At 52.4% G+C, this 17,800-nt stretch overlaps 2 protein-coding genes across 2 annotated transcripts; one reads left to right on the forward strand and one right to left on the reverse strand.

Moving 5' to 3' along the window:
• The first annotated feature begins 1,938 nt into the window (after window positions 1-1,938).
• NEFL (neurofilament light chain) lies at window positions 1,939-6,692 on the forward strand. Its single transcript, XM_058042380.1, has 4 exons — window positions 1,939-3,034; window positions 4,262-4,386; window positions 5,099-5,415; window positions 6,125-6,692. The coding sequence occupies exons 1-4, from the start codon at window positions 1,985-1,987 to the stop codon at window positions 6,310-6,312; spliced, it is 1,680 nt and encodes a 559-aa protein (XP_057898363.1). The 5' UTR covers window positions 1,939-1,984; the 3' UTR covers window positions 6,313-6,692.
• A 5,792-nt stretch (window positions 6,693-12,484) lies between these two features.
• NEFM (neurofilament medium chain) lies at window positions 12,485-17,495 on the reverse strand. Its single transcript, XM_058042388.1, has 3 exons — window positions 16,398-17,495; window positions 15,843-15,967; window positions 12,485-14,479 (listed from the first exon to the last, which is right to left on the reverse strand). The coding sequence occupies exons 1-3, from the start codon at window positions 17,457-17,459 to the stop codon at window positions 13,069-13,071; spliced, it is 2,598 nt and encodes an 865-aa protein (XP_057898371.1). The 5' UTR covers window positions 17,460-17,495; the 3' UTR covers window positions 12,485-13,068.
• Window positions 17,496-17,800: the final 305 nt, after the last annotated feature.

Consider the following 17,800-nt stretch of genomic DNA (forward strand, 5'->3'; position numbering starts at 1 on the left):
AGCCGAGCTTGCAGTGCTGGCTGCTGAGAGCAGCTGCACTGATCTTCAGGAGGACTCTGCAGATTTGCAGAATAAAGTCTCCCAGCAGCTCTGCTGGGATATAAGTGACACTTCAGCCTTGATGAGCTCTTGGTGCAGTTCATTCCACTCAGAATGAGCAGGGACTGCAGCTTTGTACCTGAGAGGCTTTGCCCTTCACAGCTCAATGATTCTCGTGTTTAAATTCCCTGAAACTCATGGAGAAGCTGTCATACAACAGGTGATGTTCTGTGTGAGGTCACTGGAAAATAGCAGGAAATACATTAAATCCACCCTGCTCTACCTTTCCTAAAAGGCTGCTATTAAATAAACATTTATTTGTGCCAGAAAAACCCAATTAGCACTGCAATTACTGACAGGCACATTAATTCATACACGTTAATAAGTCCTTCCCCTTTCTTTGGGAAGCACCTCAGCACTTTTGTGGTATCTATCAAGATGTCCCCCAATCTTTACTGACTTTTATTCCTTCCTTGAGAAAGCTTTTTTGTGATATGTTTGCCCTTCTGACTCCTAGAGATGAATTCTCATTGTCTTTTTGAGCCTCCCATGCAGTCTGTGCTCAACACATCTCTAATTTACCTCTGCTAAATCTCTACTACATAAATGCTGCTTTGTTTTAATCAACCAGTGGTAATAGCCTGGCCCTGAGGTAGCTGCAATGCAGCTGTCCAATTTAATCTCTGTATTAGCCAGATTAGACAAGGATAAATATCCTGTCCCTGTGATCCATGTCTCAGACAGACTTGGCTCCAGGGAATCTCAGGGAACCAGGAATCAGCGTGTTCTGCCAGGCCTGAGAACCACCTGTGTCTGCTGCTGCTGCTGCTTCCATGTAATGAAAGGACAAATAACAGTGCCAGGCTTGCCCTGAAGGCCAGGTTGGATGGAGCTTGGAGCAACCTAGGACAGTAGGAGGTGTTCCTGGGACAGTGGGATGTGTTCCTGCCCATGGCAGGGTGGGACTGGATGGGCTTTAAGGTGCCTCCCAACCCAAACCATTCCATGGTTCCATGATGCTGTAATTACCTGGTTATTAAGGACCACTTGTAACAAAGGACGTGGGGAGGATGCAGGGGCTCAAAGAGCAGTCAATACCTTGTGCTAACTGCAAACTGAAGGAAAAAAAAATATTCTATTTACACATCTGGGGGTTCTGAGCTGCAGCCAGGGATGGGTGTCCCACAGCCTCAGCCACAGCCTCGGGCTTGCAGCACATTCCCGAAGCTTCTGCCAGGGCAGCTGTGAAGAGGCAGCGCAGGGGTGTCAAACACAGCCGGGGGGTGCAGGTAGACCTGAGGGGAGCTGGATCGGAAAGGGCAGAGGTGGGCACGAAGGGGGGCCGGGAGGTGGCCCAGGGTGGCCCGAGGAGGGCTGAGACAGGGCTGAGCCGGGGCTGTTCCAGAGAGGGCCGGGCACAGGCATCCCTTCACGGCAGTGAAGCCCGGAGATGGCCGGAGCTGTCCAGGCATCCCTTCCCTGCTGTCATGCCTGGAGTTGTGCAGACATCCCTGCAGTGACGGCCGGAGCTGTCCAGACATCCCTGCGGGGATGGCCGGAGTTGTCCAGGCTTCGCTGCGGTCACGCCCGGAGCTGTCCAGCCATCCCTGCCGCGATGCCCGGAGCTGTCCAGACATCCCTGCCGTGACACCCGGACTGTCCGGGCATCCCTTCACGGCGGTCACGCCCGGAGCTGTCCAGGCACCACCGGGGCGAGGTCCGGCCCGGTGCCGCTGAGGCATCGCAGCAGCGAGGGAGGGCATGAATGGCTGGATCGCTCCGGGCACCCCCTCCCCGCGGCGGAGCCTGGACCACTCCGGGCGTCGCCTCCCCCGGCGATGTCGCCGCGCCCCGCCCCGTCCCCGCTCCGCCCGCCCTCCCCGCGCATAAATACCGGGCTGCGGGCGGCGCCCGCCGCAGAGCCGTCGCCGGAGCCGCCGCAGCCATGAGCTCGTACGGCTACGACCCGTTCTTCCCGTCCTACAAGCGGCGCTACGCGGACAGCCCGCGCATCCATGTGTCGGTGCGCAGCGGCGGCGGCTTCGGCTCGGCGCGCTCCGCGTACTCCAGCCTGTCCGCGCCCGTGTCCTCCGTGTCCGTGCGCCGCAGCTACGCCACCTCCAGCGCCTCCAGCTCGCTGCTGCACTCGGTGGACAGCCTGGACCTGAGCCAGGTGGCCGCCATCAGCAACGACCTCAAGTCCATCCGCAGCCAGGAGCGAGCGCAGCTGCAGGACCTCAACGACCGCTTCGCCTGCTTCATCGAGCGCGTCCACGAGCTGGAGCAGCAGAACAAGGTGCTGGAGGCCGAGCTGCTGGTGCTGCGGCAGAAGCACGCCGAGCCCTCCCGCTTCCGAGCGCTGTACGAGCAGGAGATCCGCGAGCTGCGCCTGGCCGCCGAGGAGGCGACGAGCGAGAAGCAGGCGCTGCAGGGCGAGCGGGAGAGCCTGGAGGAGACGCTGCGCGGGCTGCAGGCGCGCTACGAGGAGGAGGTGCTGAGCCGCGAGGACGCGGAGGCGCGGCTGCTCGAGGTGCGCAAGGGCGCGGACGAGGCGGCGCTGGCGCGGGCGGAGCTGGAGAAGCGCGTGGACAGCCTGCTGGACGAGCTGGCCTTCCTCAAGAAGGTGCACGAGGAGGAGCTGGCCGAGCTGCAGGCGCAGATCCAGTACGCGCACCTGTCCGTGGAGATGGACGTGTCGGCCAAGCCCGACCTGTCGGCCGCGCTGCGCGACATCCGCGCGCAGTACGAGAAGCTGGCGGCGCGCAACATGCAGAACGCCGAGGAGTGGTTCCGCAGCCGCTTCACCGTGCTCAGCGAGAGCGCCGCCAAGAACACGGACGCCGTGCGAGCCGCCAAGGACGAGGTGTCCGAGAGCCGCCGCCTGCTCAAAGCCAAGACGCTGGAGATCGAGGCCACCCGCGGCATGAACGAGGCGCTGGAGAAGCAGCTGCAGGAGCTGGAAGAGAAGCAGAGCGCGGATATCTCCGCCCTGCAGGTGAGGGGTGCGGGCTGGAAGGGTCCCGCGGGGGAGAGGGGTCGGGGTCCTTCAGGGGAGGGGATGATGGGGTGGGCAGGGTTCTGCGGGTCGGGAGAAATTGGGGTTTGAAGGGTTCTGTAAATGTGGGGATGGTGGGGTTTGGAAGGTTGTGAAGATGAAGGGATGATGGGGTTTGAAGGGTTCTGCGGGTCGGGAGAAATTGGGGTTTGAAGGGTTCTGAAGATGCGGGGATAACGGGGTTTGGAAGGTTCTGAAGATGCGGGGATGATGGGGTTTGAAGGGTTCTGCAGGTCAGGAGAAGTTGGGGCTTGAAGGGTCCAGAAGATGCGGGGATGGTGGGGTTTGAAGGGCTCTGCAGGTGAGGAATGATGGGGTTTGGAAGGTTCTGAAGATGCGGGGATGATGGGGTTTGAAGGGCTCTGCAGGTGAGACATGATGGGGTTTGAAGGGCTCTGCAGGCAACGGGAGTCAGGTTTTACAGGGTTCTGCAGGTGAGGGGTTTCAGGGTTTTCTGGGCTCTGCAGGTGAAGGGATGGACGTTGGGGTTTGAAAGGATCTGCAGGTGAGAGGAGTTGGGGTCTGCAGTCTCCCAGATGAGGGGATCAGGTCTGGGGGGCTGTCGGGGGCATCACTCCCGGTTTGTGCTGCAGATAAGGCATCCTGCAATCACACTGCAGAATGCCACAGAGCTCTAGAGCACGACGTGGTGTGGAAATCCAGACCCAAATCAGGATCTGAATTACCAAAATCTTACCAGGGACACTGCATATCTGAAATATGAGATGTTATAAAATCAGAATGGAAAATGCCCCTGATAAAGCCCAATATCCATGTGTCCATGTACAGATTCAGCCTGAACCAACGAAAAAATCATGGAATGTCCTGAGTTGGAAAGGACCCACAAGGATCATCAATGGATATCCCTAAGTTAAAATTAGAAAAAGCTCATAGAGGCCAAAATCAAAATGAAACAATACACAGATTTCATGGATGCTTTAGCACTTGGGTACCAGAAAATTGGGCTCTTTGTGTTAAATAGGACTGGAATAATGTGGAGCAGAAAACCTGCCAGGAATGATGCTTTTTGGCTGAGGGTGGAGTGGGAGCTGTGCAGTTTCTGTCTGCTAGAGCAGGATGAAATTAAAAGGATTGGAGAAATTCCTTGTGATTATTGCTAGACTTGAGAACAGAATTTTATGCTGTCAATATTGTTCCATCCAACAGGATACAATCAACAAATTGGAGAATGAGCTGAGAACCACAAAGAGTGAGATGGCTCGGTACTTGAAGGAATATCAGGACCTGCTCAATGTGAAAATGGCCCTGGACATCGAAATTGCAGCTTATAGGTATGGTGGGGGATGTTCTAAAGAGCCAGAGCTCAGAGCAGGTCCCATTCTCTTCAGGAGAATTCAGGGTATTTAGCATTCCCCCAGCAGAAATTTTCAGGGATCTGTGGCAGAGTTTAATCAGCTCCTCTCTATGTGCACACAGGATTTTTAGTTTGGCAATAAATGATCTCAGTTCTCCATCCTGACAGATGTTCTGTACTTGGGGAAGAGATTTTATATCAGTGGAATTCCTCAATACCAATGGCTCATTCTCAAAATGGCAAATCCCTCAAATGCCCTCAAGGACAGGGATTTTTTTCTAACTTGTAAATCTACAAATTAAATATTTTCCAGTAGAATTGCTGCTAAATAACTGTGATATTTTATCTCTGATACTGAACAGCATTTCAGTGGAAGCCACAAGGGGGAATACTGAGAGAGCAGCTCCAAGCCTTGTCTGACAGCTCAGCAGCAAATTGCTGCAGCTGCAGGGTGGCAAAATGCACCTCTAGTTTCACTTGCCAGGGGGACCTGGTTCTAGAGAGGTTTTAAGGAAAGGTATTTTAAAGAAAGGTGTTAATTCATGAAAAAATCATTTCTGAGTAAATGATTCCAAGCAAACAGGGTGGCACTGCCACAAAGTGCTTTAACAGCCACGCGTGCAGCCCGCAGGGCTCCTGCTGCAGCACAACCAGCTCATTTCCCCCCTGCTTTTATTTCTCCCTGCCAGGAAGCTGCTGGAGGGGGAGGAGACCCGGCTGAGCTTCACCAGCGTGGGCAGCATCACCAGCGGGTACAGCCAGAGCGCCCCCAGCTTCGGCAGGTCCGCCTACAGCGGCCTCCAGGCCAGCTCCTACCTGATGAGCGCCCGCTCCTTCCCCACCTACTACTCCAGCCACGTGCAGGAGGAGCAGATTGAGATCGAGGAAACCATCGAGGCTGCTAAAGCAGGAGAGGCCAAGGCAGCCCCTGCAGAAGAGGGTGAGGAGGAGGAGAAGGAGGAAGGAGAGGAGGAAGCAGGGGAAGAGGCTGAAGAAGAGGAGGAAGGTACTTAGAGTTGCTTTTAAATCCCTTTTATTCATGCTGCGCTCTGCTCCTAAGGGATAAATCCCAGAAATCCCAATGATTAAATCTAATGATTAAAGCTCTTTCCCTTTCTGCTCCTATGAGCCAAAGGATGGTGGGGTTAAGCACATGGAATTTCTGAATATTGAATTGGAGATAAGGTCAAGTGTTCAAATCAGGCAGATTGTAGGTTTCCAAAACCCCCAGTGACAATGCTCAGGTGTTACAGGCATCCTCAGAAAGAAGGACCAAGGACATCCTGAGCTAAATATGAATTCCCAAAGGGCAGCCTGAGATAATGGGAACATCAGCTGATGTGTGGGGCTGGAATTACTGGGTTCAGGGCACGGCACCATCACTGCTCTGCCAGGCACTGGTGGCCATTGAACTGTGAGGGGTTCGTTACTGTAAAGTTAATCATAGTGAAATTACAGCTAATTAAAGAGCCAATTGGAGAGCAGTGAAAGATAATTCAGGTCTTTGGATAAGGCTCTAAGCACTGAGTCCAGAACTGATATTTTTCCAGGCCATGATTTGTTTTTATTAAATATTTCACTCCCCCTGAAATCCAGGAGAAGCTGCTTGTGCAGTTCTGCTGTAGCTGCCAAAATGTGTGGGCTTGAATGGGATTCCCACTGAACTGGCCTCAGGAATTGTTCCTGGATGTGAAATATCTTTGTGTCCCTCAAAGGTGCCAAGGAGGAATCAGAAGAAGCCAAAGAGGGTGAGGAAGAGGAAGGAGAGGGGGAAGAAACAGCAGCAGAAGAAGGGGAGGAGTCCCAGGAAGCTGCTGAGGAAGGTGGTGAGGAGGAGAAGGAGGAGAAGGAGGAGAAGGAAGCAGCAGGAAAGGAGGAGAGCGAAGGCAAGAAGAAGGCTTGATCTGAGGGCAGCTTTCCATCAGCACCACGACTGACTGAGCTCCAGCTGCAGTCTCACCTATTTAATTCAGTGCCCACTGAGTTCCAGTCCATGATTATGATGTTTCTCCCTGTGCAGAGTCTGAGTTTGCTTGCAGAGCACCCAAGGCTTGCTCCCCGAGTGCCGCATGGTTCCACGTATGAGTTCAGGGCTTCTGTCCTTCCTGGGTGACCCAGAACCTTAACATTTCAAATGGGGGGGGAAAGAAGTGCTGGGAATGAAAGGTTACCTTTAACTTGCATTTAAACTAATTCTGGAAACGGTGGGTGGGGGAAGTGATGGAGGCTTCATTAAGTACGTGCAATAAAGCTGTCAATAAAGTTCAGAAATGCTTACACGGATTCCTCGTGCATGTCCTCTGTCACTGATGCCCTTAAAAGGTTGATAAAGGGCTTTATCCCACTCTTCTTGTGAATGAGAAGTGGGGAAAATCTCTTGGGTGTAAAATTTCACACATTTTATACCAATACCCTGGGGTGTGGTGGTGCCTGGGATGGGTCTCACTGGCTGAGGGTGCAACAAGCACGAGCTCCCTTCTGAAAAATGGGAATTTTGTCAAACCAACACAGAGGGGAAAGGAAAATGTGGCTGTTAAATTGTGGCAGGATTGTTCAGTGTCTGCAGGGTCAGCGAGGAGAGGGAAGAACAATTTAGGATGTAGGTGAGGCTTGGAGCAAAGGCTCTTCAAAAATCACATTAAAATCAGAACACGATGAGCAGTGAAAAGGGTGGGTGGTGCAGGGGAAGGAGCTCCTCTCTCCCCCGGGTGCTGTCTGAACTCAGCCCTGCCTCATTTTCTTCTGAGAACTTCCCAGGGCCTTTTGAAGTTTAGGCTGAGCTAAAAAAGGCACAAAAAGGAGCATCTCAAAGCAGCACAGCCTGGCAGTTCCACAAGCCATGTCCTGTGCTCTGAGCCTGTCAATGTTCAATTGCCTGAGGCTGATAGAGGAAAATTAAACCTTGTAAGGACAAGCACTGGGCCAATGCTGCCAATGAAACCAGTTTAAAGACACAAAACCCATGGAAATTTGAGTTAAAATAGGCATTAATGGCTCCACTAAACCTTACAGAAAGGTTTTCTGGATGAGTTTTTGCACAGGATTTTGGGGTAATTTGATTTTATGCACTGGTGCTGTGGTATCAGCTGGTTTGCATTGGTTCTCCTCAATGGTTTTGTCCAGAGAGAAAGGAAATCTCTTTTTTATACAAGTCTTTGGGGGGTACCAAAAGCATTTCCATGTATAAAGTGTGATAAAAAAGATTACCATGGATGAAGCAAGCACTTCAGATTATTATTTTCTTCCACATTCCCAAGAAAAGGAGCAAGAGAAAGAAAAAGAAGCTTGGTCAAACCATTCAGAAAAGCAGTAATCCCAGTAACTCACAGTTCCAGTATCATTTCCAATCTTTTTTTTCTCTACTTTCCTAGGAGTTTGACCCTTTTGAGAACCAGAAGTAAAATAATTTTCACTTTCTTCAGCAACACCTCTTAAATATTTATTTTCACGTTTCCCTCCTGCTTTTAATGGAGATTTTTCTCCCTGTGTTCAAACATTTCTTTTTACATTTCTCTCCTCTTTTAATGCAGATTTTTCTCCCTGTGTTTAAACATTTCTTTTTACATTTCCTTCCTCTTTTAATGCAGATTTTTCTCCCTGTGTTTAAACATTTCTTTTTACATTTCCCTCCTCTTTTAACATAGATTTTTCTTTTTTACATTTCCCTCCTCTTTCAATGGAGATTTTTCTCCCTGTGTTTAAACATTTCTTTTTACATTTCCCTCCTCTTTCAATGCAGATTTTTCTCCCTGTGCTTAAATATTTCCTTTTACATTTCCCTCCTCTTTTAACGGAGATTTTTCTCCCTGTGTTTATGCAGAGCCATTGCTACAAAGGAGATTTTATTTTCCCTCTGCAGGACAGGGGTGAGGAGAACCTGGGGACCTTGAAGTGCTCTTCACAGAGCCCTCAATATTTCTTTTTTACATTTCCCTCCTCTTTCAATGGAGATTTTTCTCCCTGTGTTTAAACATTTCTTTTTACATTTCCCTCCTCTTTTAACGGAGATTTTTCTTTTTTACATTTCCCTCCTCTTTTAACATAGATTTTTCTTTTTTACATTTCCCTCCTCTTTCAATGGAGATTTTTCTCCCTGTGTTTAAACATTTCTTTTTACATTTCCCTCCTCTTTTAATGGAGATTTTTCTTTTTTACATTTCCCTCCTCTTTTAATGGAGATTTTTCTTTTTTACATTTCCCTCCTCTTTTAATGGAGATTTTTCTTTTTTACATTTCTCTCCTCTTTCAATGGAGATTTTTCTCCCTGTGTTTAAATACTTCTATTTACATTTTCCCTCCTCTTTTACCTGATATTTTCCCCCCTGTGTTTATGCAGAGCCATTGCTACAAAGCAGATTTTATATTTTATTTTCCCTCTGCGGGACGGGGGTGAGGAGCCCTGGGGGAACCTGCAGGGTTGTTCATGATTCTGATTATGATTGCTACAAAGCAGATTTTATTTTCCCTCTGGAAAGGAGCAGGAGCACTGGGGGAACCTGCAGGGCTCTCACAGAGGTCTCTCAGGGCTGTGAGGGATGGAGGGAGCTGCTCTGGGGTGTGACAGCCCCAGCTCCCCCAGCAGACTGTTGGGGCTGCTGCTCGGAGATAAGGAATGGGAGCTGCTTCTCAGAAATGGGAGCTGCTTCTGGGAACTGCCCCAGTGCGCTCAGCTGGCTGCTCCTGAGGAGGGAAATGCTGTTCCAGCCCTGGGCAGAGCCCAGCAGGAGCATCAGAGGCAGAGCAGAGCTGGACAGCTGGGCTGGAGAGAGCACTGACCAGGGGTGGAAGGACAGGGCAGGGGAGAGTGGCTTCAAATGGCCTCAAACTGGCAGGGAGGAGCTTTAGATGGGATATGGGGAGGGAATTCCTTATTCAGAGGGTCTTGAGGGGATGAGATGGAATTCCCAGAGCAGCTGGGGCTGCCCCTGGATCCCTGGCAGTGCCCAAGGCCAGGCTGGACACTGGGACAGGGGAAGGTGTCCCTGCCATGGGCAGGTGGGACTGGAGGGGCTTTAAGGTCCCTTCCAACCAAACCATTCCATGATTCATCAAACCCTGCCTTTCTCCAAGCACTCTGAGCTCCTTTAACTCTTCCAACCCCAAAATTTTCATCTCCTTTCACAATGCTTTTTTGCTGACTAACTCTTCCTTCCCTCAGCCCTTTGCATCCCTCTTGCTTTTGGGAAGTGAAGCTCCCTGTGCACCCAGGGCTGTTTCAGAGCAGCACACACAGAGCTGCAGCAGCTCTGCCCTCCCTGTGCACCCAGGGCAGCTCCAGAGCAGCCCCCAGAGCTGCAGCAGCTCTCTGCTCTCTCCTGCAGCCGTTCCCAGGCTGGTCCCTGCTCCCTGGGTTATTTTTAATGCCTTGCAGCTCCGCAGGCTGAGTCAGCCAAGCAGGAGCTGCAGCAGGGCTGGCTCTGCAGGGGCACCAGGCTGGGTTCCCCACTCCTGCCCTCTGCCCAGCCCGGTGGGGAGCCCGGGCCGGGCTCCTGTGCCCCAGCAGCTCCAGGGCTGGGGATGGATCCTGCTGCCAGCACTCCTTACCTTGGAGAACCCAGGGCTGCCTTTGACGCAATGCAGTAAAAGCTGGCACAGGGAGCCTCAGGAGAAACTTTCAGCCCAGTTGCAGCTGCAAGTGAAGCCAGAAGTGTCCCGGGGGTCTTTCCTGCTCTTTGGGGCTGGATCAGGCTGAGATCTCACCCCAGGGAGGTGCTGGGTGCTTTCCCCGAGGTGCACACACAGCCCCTCACACCCCCTCTCCCCTCACAGGGGAACGCCTGCACAGAACACCCACAGCCCAGAAATTCACCTTTAATAACTCAACAATTAACAGCCCATCGTTTCCTGCCACCCAGATTAGTTAGGGATGCTTTAATCCTGAAAAAGCAGCAATAAAGCCCGAGTGTGGATGGGGAGAGCACAAACCCTGATGACTGGAGAAAATTCTGGTGCCTGACTCAGCTCCCTGGCAAATGCATCCTGTTTGTGTTTTGTAATGCTTCTCAGCTTGTTCCCACCTGGAATTTTGTTCTGGGATGCTGAAAAATAACTCTGGCATCTCCACGAGCCAGCACAGGAAAAAGATCCTGGTTTAGAGCCCTCCAGCTCTTGAAGCCACGGTGGTCTAAATATCCCACCTTAAAAGAGATGCAGAAATCTTCACTGTAAATTCCTTTAATTATTATTTTTCCCCTGCATGGATTTTTTTCCTATTGTTTAATGAACTTCTCTGTCTGAAAATAATTATTCCCATCACTGGTTCTGTGCAGTCTGGAGGAGTAATTGGTGCAGAACAGGCAAATAACATCCTATTTATGCCTCTCTGCCCGGGAATGGTGCTCTCCTTTGAAACTGTTTGATTGCAGATGTCAGTAGACAAAACCTCTTGGCACCATTAAATATTAATCAGTTCTTACAGTTTTATAAACATTTAAAAATGTGTTAACCACTTGCTTGTTCCTCTTAGGACTTGCTGGGAACATCTGCAGTGGGAAATGGGCTAAACACACAAATCCAGTGTGCTGGAGCAGGGGGAAAACACACTTGTGGGTAATAACTGAAAGCTGGGAGGGTGAAAGGGGTGAAATGAGGATGTTGTGGAACACATAATTCCACATTAAATATTGGTCTCTGGTTCAGTGCTGGTGTTCTCTTGGAAACTGTGTTTAAATCTAAGGGGAAAACACCTTTGATTCTCACAAACCTTTGGGCACTTTGTGCTTTTACACAATTTGATGTAGATACCAAAAAACAGGGGATTTCTACACTCCTTGTTCCTAAAGGTAAAGTTATTTTTGTGTCACACCCACACAGGACTATGGAGAAGCTGCTGTTTAATTTGCTAACTCTGCTTTAATTAAACATCACTCAGCAGCCAAGCTGTGGAGCACAGATTCCCATTATTGATAGCAGCAGGAGAAACATCCATTGCTTTGCTCCACAGACACCCAGATTCATTTGGAAGCTTTATCTGCTGTGGGCTCTCCACCACTTCTCCAGTGAAGAATGTGCTGAACCCTTTCAATTAAAAACTCCTTGATCTTCAATTATTGATGGGGTGAAGGCACGTGGAAATTCTAGATTTTGATCAGACCCTCAGTCAGGCAACAGATTTCAGGGTAGTCCACGGCCTGAATCCAGGCATGGAAATTATTTGCATTTCTTTGTGAGATGTGGGAGGTGGGGCAGCAGCTGCACTCTTCATTTTCCTTTTGAAATGGGAAGCAAAACCAAAATTAATCCTATAATGACCAATTAATTCTCACATTGGAGTTGGGGCTTTATCTTCTCCCCTTTTTTCCTTTGTTTCCATTTATTTTTCCATGTAGAGCAATTTTTGATTGGCTTTGTTCTTAACAAAAGAACAAATTAACCCCCTTGGGTTAATTTTTGGTTTTAGAATTTTCTGTTTAGAGGCAAATTGAACTTTTTGATCATTGGACCCAGAGAATAAATAAGGAGGTTCCAATAAAATTAAGGCAAGAGGGGGTAAAATAACCAGAGCCAAGCCTGTTCTGAGGGCTTGGTTGAGTCCCTTAATGGGTTTTTGCTCAGTTGAGTGACAAACTGGCGCCACAGAAGATGCCACACCCAGCCTCTCTCCCCAGGAAAATCCAGGAATCGTTTGGAAATTGCCTCTGTGTGTGTGGATGTTGGGGTGTAAGGAGGATAACAACACCTGCAGCAGATTTTAACAAACAGGACTGGGGGCTTAGAGTCTTCCCCTTCCTAAAAAAAAACAATTGCAACCCCTCGAAGCACCTCAAGGCCAGGCAGAGGTGTTCTATGGACTCCTCTTTCCTCTAGAAAATTTGGGATGTAGCTCTTATTTTCCTAATTGAGCCTTTGTGTTGTTAGAGGAATTTTGTCCATCATATCCAATTCCCAGGGCACAGAACATCCTGAGCTGGATGGGACCCCCAAGGACAATCAAAGTCCAACTCCAGACAAAAGAGAACACCAAGGAGAAGAACCTCAACCAATTACCAACCCATGCAGCCGCATTCCCATTCAGGAGAGAGCACCCAGCTTAGGGAGGGGTTTAAATTGGGAAAAACTCATCAGAACAAGTCATGTTTTCGTATTGACCTTTATTGAGCAAGAACTGCTGTGACTGTTTTACATCAAACAACAAAAGGTTGCGTACTGTGCATGTCAACAAGGTTCTCCCAGGAGCAAAAGTCCACCCTAATTGCACCAGTGAGGTAAACATAATTAGTTATAAGTAGCTTTTTTTTATTTTTTAAGGCTAGGAGAGTTCTGGTTCTCATGAATACTCTATGACTGTTTTCAGTTTGGTTTTGGCTCAGTTGGTTCTTTGCATAATACATCTGAACTCGCTCCTCAGATATGTCCCTCCAACAGCTCAGGAAATTCAGAAAAGCTTCCTCTGCACATTTCATCTCATGCACTAGTAGTAGTAGTATTTTTTTGTAGATCCCCAAGCTCTGTGGAGGGAGTACATCTTGAGCCTGCATGCATTCCCCCCCCCTTCCCTATATTGCACGAAAAAGTAAAATACTGTGTGTCTGGAGCCTCCGTGAGAGAACCCGATCTGCTTTGAAGCCGTCACCCACATGCATTTTGCAGCTGTCTATGGCTTAACCTTTTGCACCGACCCAAGCTCTTGAATTGGTTTGAATTTTAGCTATGGTTGCTTTTATTCGCTCTCTTTAATCTCCTTTACTACAGCATGTGAAGTGACTTTCTCCACTTTCTTGGTGGACACCAACTTCTCCTCAAAGCTCTCTTCGTGCTCCTCCACCTTCTGAGTGACGGTCACCGACTTCGTGATGAACGTGGTGCCGCTGTCCCCGCCCTCCCCGGTGATTTTCTCTGCCTTTTTGGTTACCACGATTTTCTCAGCCTTGTCATCCACAGGGCTCACGTCGAGGCCGTTAGTGACCACTCCCTTGTCTTCCTCCTCCTTCTCCTTGGACTCCTCCTCCTTCTTCTCCTCCACCTCCCCGTTGACCGCGATGTCCTCTTTCCTGGACTCCTTCTCGGCCTCGGCGCTCACTTTCGTGACCTTGGTGACAGTGACGGTCTCTTCCACCACAGCCTTGGCATCCTTGCCTGGGGAGGGAGGTTTCTCCGGGGACCGCGGCTTCTCGGGGCTCGCGGCCTTCTCGGGGGTGCGCGGCTTCTCAGGGCTGGCCGGCTTCTCGGGGGAGCGCGCCTTCTCCGGGGGTGCCAGCTTCTCGGGGGGTGCCAGCTTCTCCGGGGCCACGGCCTTCTCGGGGCTGGCAGCTTTCTCTGGGGTGGCAGCTTTCTCGGGGGTGGCAGCCTTTTCTGGGGTGGCAGCTTTCTCTGGGGTGGCAGCTTTCTCCGGGGTCACAGCCTTCTCGGGGGTGGCAGGTTTCTCCGGGGAGGTCACCTTTGGTGTGGCAGGTTTCTCTGGAGATGCAGCTTTCTCCTCCTCCTTGGCCGCCTTCTCCACTTTCTCCACCTTCTGTTCCTTTGCTGCTTCCGCGGCTTTTTCTTTGGGGGCAGCCTTGGCAGGCTCTGTTACAGGGGATTTGGGGGGGGACTTTACGGGAGGTGTTTTGACCTTCTCTGCCTTTGCCGGTACCTCTTCAGCTTTGCCCTTGGCCTCAGGTTTTTCCTCCTCTTCCTCAGCTTCCTCCCCTTCTTCCTTTTCCTCGATTTCTTCTTTTTCAGAGCCACCTTCTTCTGCAGCGTCAGATTTTGCAGCTTCTTCTTCCTCCTCTGCTTCCTCTTCCTCCTTCTCTTCCTCCTCGGCTGCAGCTTCTTGTTCTGCAGGAGCTTCTTCCTCTGCAGCTTCTTCTGCTTTTTCTTCCTCCTGTTCCTCTTGCTGTGCCTTGGCTGCCATTTCTTCTGCGATGGCTGCCAGGGCATCTTCCATTTCAGACTTTTCATCCTCCACCTTCGTCTCTTCAATGATTTCTTCTACAAACTTGTGCTGGACCTTCAGCTTTGGTGGTTCGATTTTTGTTTTCTGGATTTTGGTGGATGCTATTGTGACAGATGGTTGTCTGTGTGTGAATATGGGACCAGTAATGCTTCCAGAGAAGGCACTGAATCTTGTCTCCTCACCCTCCAGCAGCTTCCTAAGGGAATCAGGAGGAGAGAAAAAAAGAAAATGAGCATAAAAAACCAAAATAAGGGACAGCTATGGGAATAATTGTGTCTGTCCCATCCTTGGAAGTGTCCAAGGCCAGGCTGGACGGAGCTTGGAGCAGCTTGGGATCATGGAAGGTGTCCCCGCTTTGGGATGGACTTTAAGGTCTCTTCCATCCCAAACCATTCCAGGATTCCATAACATTTCCCTGCTGTACTATTCCCCTGCCAGCAGGATGGGACCAGTTTGCTGTGGAATGTGCTGGAACTGTCCAGGGCCATCCACTGCTCACAGCCCCAGCCCAGCTTTCCTTGAATCTGCTCTTTTTGCTAACTCACATTCAGCAGTTTTTAGCTTGGTATTGCTTATGACTAGTGTGATACCTTCAGTGATCAGTTAATATTCATCTTTACTGTCAGAAAGCTTCATTGTGGTGTAAATCAGCAGGGATTAGGACAAACTAGGTAATTTAATAGGATTCATTATGACTTAGGCAAACAGAACTTGACACAGCCAACAGACCCAAATCAAATATTGTGTCTGAGACAGTCACAGCTGATTAGAGCACGTGTTCTAATTTCATAATTTGGGCATCCACCTTTTCTCTGTGGGAATATGAGAACTCGAGGCTTCAGCTGACTTTGGCAGCAGGCAGCTACAGCCCCTGGCACGTCTGTGTGTCTGAGCAACCTCAGAAATTTCAACAGATCTTGAGACAGGGGTGGGGTTTTGTTGTTTTTACTTTTCTTCTGTTCAAATGTTTTTCATCTAAGCCTGTGACCCAGAAAAATCAGGAGCTCTCCAGTGAGAGTTCTGAAGTGATACAGAGGAGACTAAAAAAACCTGCCAGGTGATGGCAACAGCAAGCAGCGCTCAGCTCGAGATTAGAGCAGATGCCTCTGAAGGAAAGTTGAGCAAGAAAAGTAAAAGTGTTTGTGACAGACAGATCAGCACTCACTGCCTCAAACCATGATCAAGCAAATTCACTGTCTCTCGCAGGCGATAAAAGGGAGCTCTGGTGACAAGCCCTGCATGCCTGGCATCTGCAAAGCAGACGGGAATTAAAAATAACCTCGTCTTTCGCTGCATCTGCTGCTCTGCAGCCAAGGACAGGATGCGGCACGGGAGCCGGCACTGAGTCACGCTGTGCCGTGCCCGGGGGCTCGCTGGCAGCTCTGCTGATCCCTAATGACCTTCCGGGCTCTCTAAGGGCTGCAGGGATGCAGCCGAGCTCTCATTTCACCCGTGTTCACTGCCTGCAGATATTGCTTAGCTGTGGTAAAGCTTCCTGAGCCAGCAGCATCCGCAGTGCTATTAATATTCCAGACGTGTCTGCAAAGATCCCACTGTACCTGTATGCAGCAATTTCGATGTCCAGGGCCATCTTGACATTGAGGAGGTCCTGGTACTCCCGCAAGTGACGAGCCATTTCCCACTTGGTTCCTCTGAGCTCGTTTTCCAGCTGGTGAATCGTGTCCTGCAAGGGAGACGCAGAAAACCCCTGTGACACAGGCAGAGCCGCGCGGGGGCACAGAGCGGGCACAACTTCTCTGCGGGCACTTTTAGAAACTCTTCCCGCCGCTCGGGGAGGCAGGGCTGCCACCAGAGCAGGACCCGCCCGCTCCCACCGCATCGTCCCCCCGACCTCCGCATCCCTGCATCCCGCGCTGCGGAGCCGGCACAGGGCGCGTCCCGCATCCCTCCCGCACCTCCTGCTCCCGGAGCCGGCACCGGGCACCTCCCGCACCCTCCTCCCGGATCACCGGGCACCTCCCGCATTTCCTCCTCCCGCCACACCGGGCACCTCCCGCATCCCTCCCAGCCGGCACCTCCCGCATCCTCCCCCCCGGAGCCGGCACCGATTCCCCCGGCGGGCTCGGGACAGCCCCGCGCCGCCGCCCCGGTACCTGGTAGGTGGTGAGGTCGTTGTTGTGGCGCTCCTCGATGTCGCTGAGCTGCCTCTCCAGCGACTCCTTGGTGCCGCGCACCGACTCGAGCTCGATGCTCTTGGACTGGAGCTGCCGGCGGTACTCGGCGATTTCCTCCTTGGCGGAGCGGATCGCCTCCTTGTTCTGCTCGGCCGCCTCGGTGAGCTTGGCGTAGCGGCACTTGAACCACTCCTCGGCCTGGTGCATGTTGTGGTCGGACTGGCACTCGAGCTGGGCGCGGATCTCCTTCAGCGCCGTCGTCAGGTCCGTCTTCAGGTAGTCCTTCCTCTCCACGGTGGCGTGGGACGCCTGCAGCTGCGCCAGCAGCTCGGCCACCTCCTCCTCGTGGTTGCCCCTGAGGAAGGCCACCTCGTCCTGCAGCGACTGCACCTTCTTGTCCAGCTCGGCGCGCATCAGCGAGGCCTCCTCCATCTCCTTGCGCAGGGCGCGGATCGTCGCCTCCGTCTCGTCGCGCAGCCGCGCCTCATCCTCGAAGCGCTCCCGCAGGCGCTGGATGTCCTCCTCGATGTGCTCCGAGTCCAGCTGGATCTGCGCCTTCTCGTGGCTCACCTGCTCCAGCGCCCCGCGCAGCTCCCGCAGCTCCTGCTCGTAGGCGTCGCTGAGCTGCGCCCGCCCGGCGTGCTTCTGCCGCAGCGCCGCCAGCTCCGCCTCGATCTCCTTGTTCTGCTGCTCCAGGTAATGCACCTTCTCGATGTAGCCGGCGAAGCGGTCGTTGAGCCCCTGCAGCTGCTCCTTCTCGTTGGAGCGGCTCAGCTTGAGCTCGGCCGCGCCGTTGAGCAGCGAGGACTGGCTCACGTCCAGGCTCTCGGCCGAGCTCAGCACCGTGGAGCCGTAGGCGGCCCGCGGGCCGCCCAGGTTGGGGCGCTTGTAGGAGGAGGACACGGTGCTGCCCGAGCCCCGCGACCACGACTGCGAGCGGAAGCCGCTGGACGGGGAGGCGCTGGCGCGGCTGTAGGTGGCCCGGGTCTCGGTCACCCGGCGGTACGAGGGGTTGCCCAGGGGCTCCATGGTGTAGCTCATGGTGGGGCGCTGGGGGCGGCGGTGCGGGGCTGCTCCGGCCGCCGCCGCCCCTTTTATAGCCCCGCCGGGGCGGCCCCGCACACGTGTGCGGGGGGCGGCTCCCCCCGGCCCGGCCCCGGCCCGCCCCGCGCCCCGCCCCGGCTCCCCCTTCCATCCTTCCCTCCTTCCTTCCCTGGCGCCCCTCGCCTTGTCCCGGCCGCCCCTGCCCGGCCCCTGCCCCTCCCCGCTGCCCCTTCCCCATTCCCCGCTCCCCGCTCCCCTTGCTGCCCCCGCTCCCTGCCCCCTCCCCGTTGCCCACCCACTCCCCCCTTGTCTCCGCTGCCCCCATCTCTCCTTTCTCC

This window comes from Melospiza georgiana, chromosome 31 (assembly GCF_028018845.1).
Source record: "Melospiza georgiana isolate bMelGeo1 chromosome 31, bMelGeo1.pri, whole genome shotgun sequence".
NCBI lineage: Eukaryota > Metazoa > Chordata > Aves > Passeriformes > Passerellidae > Melospiza > Melospiza georgiana.